Genomic DNA, 3787 nt, shown 5'->3' with positions numbered 1-3787 from the left:
TGTTTTTATAAATTAATAAAAATACTCTAAATAATAAATAAAAGGTAAATGAAAAGGTAGCAGTAAAGTTTTAAAATAAAATTTTAAAAAATGTTTAAAAATAATGAAATGATATACCATCTATCACAGCACCGACCTGGAATAACCTCCCAGAGGATTTTAGACGAGCCCGACTCTCAACACTTTTAAGTCAAAGCTAAAAACGTTTCTTTTTTTTTTACATTGCTTACATCACCCAGAGATGACTTCAAACTCATTTAAAACTTGATTTCTAAATCATTTAAATTTTATTTTTATCTTCTTGTCTGCCCTTTTTGTTATTTTTAATGGGATTTTTTATTTTATATTTTTTAAATCAGTTTGTAATTAATTTCACCTTTGATATTTTATCTCTTTACTCTTTCATTGTAAATCTGTGTCCTTTATGTTTTTGTATTTTATTGCTCAGTAAAATCTTTTCACTAACAGAGTCAAAACGTGTCGGTGTCTGTCGCGAAATCAGAATTTTAAAAAAAGGTGAACGTACCATTTTGGAGTCTAACTCGTGGTGCGGCTGTGCTAAGACTTTATCTACGCTGGCAGCATCTGCGAAAGTGATGAAGCCGAAGCCCCTGCGGAGAAACAACACGACAGCACGTCACATTTACAGCATGAGATCAGTCAGACTTCAGTTTTCATTCTTCACGTCACAAAAGGCGGGTTTCCAGTAACCCTCAAATCGCAGAAAGTGAAACTGCGAATACAAAATACGCCAAATGGAAATACGTCAATTTAGAAAAAAACTCATTTATCACAAAAAAGTTTTTACTCTCACTTGAGGTGGTATTTCAGGTGATTCGAAAAAGCCATATTTCACAATGGAAACACATTTTTTCACTTTGATGTGCAGCACCGGGTGGCGGTAAAGAGACTTTATGGATGTCACACGTGTGAAGGTAATCGAATAAATCTTTGTGGGAGCATGCACTAGTGTGCGGACTTTATTTAGTCGCATAACGTCGGTAATTGGAAACGCAGTCATCTCAACATTGTGTTTTATCAAAATTTCGAAAATATCGCTTAAGTTTTGCGCAAACTGCATTACGCTTTAATTCAAGCAAATCCAGTTAAATGGCTGCACAGCGTTAATATCACTCAAAAAAACAGATCAGTTTATTTTCCAGCTGTGGGAATATAAACGTTTATTTACCTGGAGCGTTTGGTCGTTGGGTCTCTCATCACCATACATTCTCGGATTTCCCCGAATTTACTAAAATAATCTCTAAGGCTGTCTGTGAAGAAAAAAAACATAAAGAGAGAGGGTTATAGCTTTTGATTCTTAATTTCCTCGTTAAATAGCCCTGACCATATTTTCAGTCACTATATCTTAATGAAAAATATTTATTTAACATGTTTCAGAGGTCTGACTTAAGTAACTTCATTCAAAAATATTTATATACAAATCAAATTATTAAAAAAATAAATAAATGCTCTACCAAACGGTTGATTTGGCCTTCTATGGTACCGTGAGGCTAAGATAATGAAACTAAGACTGACAATTTGCTCAGACAAAAATGAACTAATGATTATATATTGTAGTTAAATGATACATTTAGTGTTGTCCGTTATATAAACGGTGAAAAGTATGATTTTTTACTGTCTAAAATTATGTTTTACCAAACAGTTGAGATGGCCTTTTATGGTGAAAGTAGTGATGCTGAGACAAAAAATACAATTTTCAAAACCATATCTTTAATGTTATTCCATTATATATTTGGTAAAAGAAATTATATCAGTGTGAATTTTTTCACCATTTCTGAGATGTTTTCAAAGTCCTGTAATGGTAAATATGTGTGGTAATAATATTAGTTCTGGTAATACTACTAATTCCAAGGTCATAAACTCATATATGTTGATTTACTAACATATTTGCAATTTTTATTTCTTTCTGTGTTTTACCATTGCCATGAACAGCCCTCTCAACCATTTGGTAGAAGGCTATAAGTATATATATGGCATGTAAAAAAATAGTCTTGTTATTATTGCCCAAAGAACATTAAAAAGAGAAGAGGAAGATTATTTTTTATCCAGGGCTTTCTCCTTGGTGAGGACTTTTAAAGGGATAAGATGCACGTGTAGTCAGCAGTGGATGTGTTACACAGGGGTCAAATGGAGGACTTGATATCAAAATAACCTTGTGCACGCGCGCGCATACACACGCACGCACACACACACACACACACACACACACACACACACACAGCTCGAGACGCGGTTCTTACCTGGTGAAGTTTGCCAGCTGAGGCCACCGATAAACATTTTCCTGCCGAGGAAAAAAAAAAAAAGAAGCAACACAAGTTAAATTTCAAATCGGCCATTTTGATGTTACGCTAACTACCTGACTGCTCAGAGAGATTTAGAAATGCTGGGGACAAAAACAGAGGCTTTGCGGCGGCGAGGCAGCCCGACAGCCGTCCCCGAGGCAGAGCTAGCAGCAGCCGCGATACGCTCCCCTCTGCCCGCTGTGGACCAGGAGTCATGCCAAACTCCGCTCAAACATCTGACGGTTAAAACTCGCTGGCTTCTTGGAGGACTTACATACACGATAGAAAAAAAAATTCGGTTGCTGACTGTTGCTACGACCATGGTCTTTAATTCGGCATACATCTTATAAGATAACATCTTTCATAAACTTTTAAATTTAGTTAATCTGTTGGAGAATCGTCGCCTTCTTCCACAAAAACACAGTTTGGCGGGTGATAAACGCCAGAGTGAAGTAAATACATTTTTAGTGTGTTTTACTGAAATCAAGTGAGATTAATCGGGGGAAACAACATGCCGATTTTACCGGAGCTACCTTTAAATTTGTGCAAATTATTAATCACACTTCTTAGACCCGTGTACTTTTCCCACCAAGAGTGCCAGCGCTTAACTCTGAGCTTTCTAAACGAAGTTTGGCGTGTGTTCTTTCCACAGCATATCGGGGGCCAGCCAAGCGTCTACACTGCAAAAAGGGGGCAGGCCTGTTTGATAATATATCCAAAAAAAAGGTGTAGCTGGCGGGACCCGGAAGGCGGTGGAGCCGGCAGTGCGGAGTCAAGCTGCAAATTTAAAAATAACAAATGAAATGTGTGACAGATTTCACTTGTTTCTCCCGACGGGCTGCGGAGCTTACCCCGGGTCGTGCTGCGGATCAGCCGGGCTTCCAGACGTGCTTTGGCTCCCGTCTCCGTCCATATCTGAGCCAGCTGCAGGCAGTGACTAACCGGATCCACACGGACGGAAGGTCGGCGGATGGAGCGGAGCTACGGTGTCAGCGAGCCGGGAATGCAGCGCTCCGTCACACGTGGGATCAGTCCGGTCTGTGGTCCCTCCTCCGCCGTCACCGACCAACAACACTGACGTCAGCTCAGCGCAACCCGCCCACATTTACCGTCTGTGATGATACAAGAAATACATATTTTTAAATTATTGTTAATTATTAATTATGTTGTTGCTTTATCGACGAAGAAACAAAATAACAAAAAATGCAAATTCCGTGAAACCCTTGATGTAATGTGAAAATGTATTATTTTGTCCTTTTTCAATTAATATTTTTCAAATTTTTATTGGTTTACGCATTGATTTTCTGTTTATTATTATTTATTACGTACGCATTTATTCTGTGTAGAATGTCATTTTTTGAATTTCTTTTAATGCTCTCATGTATGTTTGTGTTCTTGTTTGTCTGTCTTATTTTGTACATATTTTTTGTTAAATAAAGCTGGGAGAAAAAGAAAAAAACGCTTCTATGATTATACAAGTAATA

At 37.7% G+C, this 3787-nt stretch overlaps 1 protein-coding gene across 1 annotated transcript; it reads right to left on the bottom strand.

The window, feature by feature from the left end:
* Nucleotides 1-522: 522 nt before the first annotated feature.
* Nucleotides 523-3333, bottom strand: LOC121937918 (RNA-binding protein Musashi homolog 2-like; the record flags this gene model as incomplete). Its single annotated transcript, XM_042481207.1, has 4 exons — nt 3155-3333; nt 2262-2302; nt 1190-1271; nt 523-611 (listed from the first exon to the last, which is right to left on the bottom strand). Coding segments are annotated over exons 1-4 (274 nt in total), but the record flags the coding sequence as incomplete, so codon positions are not given.
* Nucleotides 3334-3787: the final 454 nt, after the last annotated feature.

The sequence above is a fragment of the Plectropomus leopardus genome, unplaced genomic scaffold (genome assembly GCF_008729295.1).
Source record: "Plectropomus leopardus isolate mb unplaced genomic scaffold, YSFRI_Pleo_2.0 unplaced_scaffold27862, whole genome shotgun sequence".
Taxonomy (NCBI): domain Eukaryota; kingdom Metazoa; phylum Chordata; class Actinopteri; order Perciformes; family Serranidae; genus Plectropomus; species Plectropomus leopardus.
The sequence above is the reverse complement of the archived record's forward strand: the minus strand, read 5'-3'. Positions and strand labels throughout refer to the sequence as shown.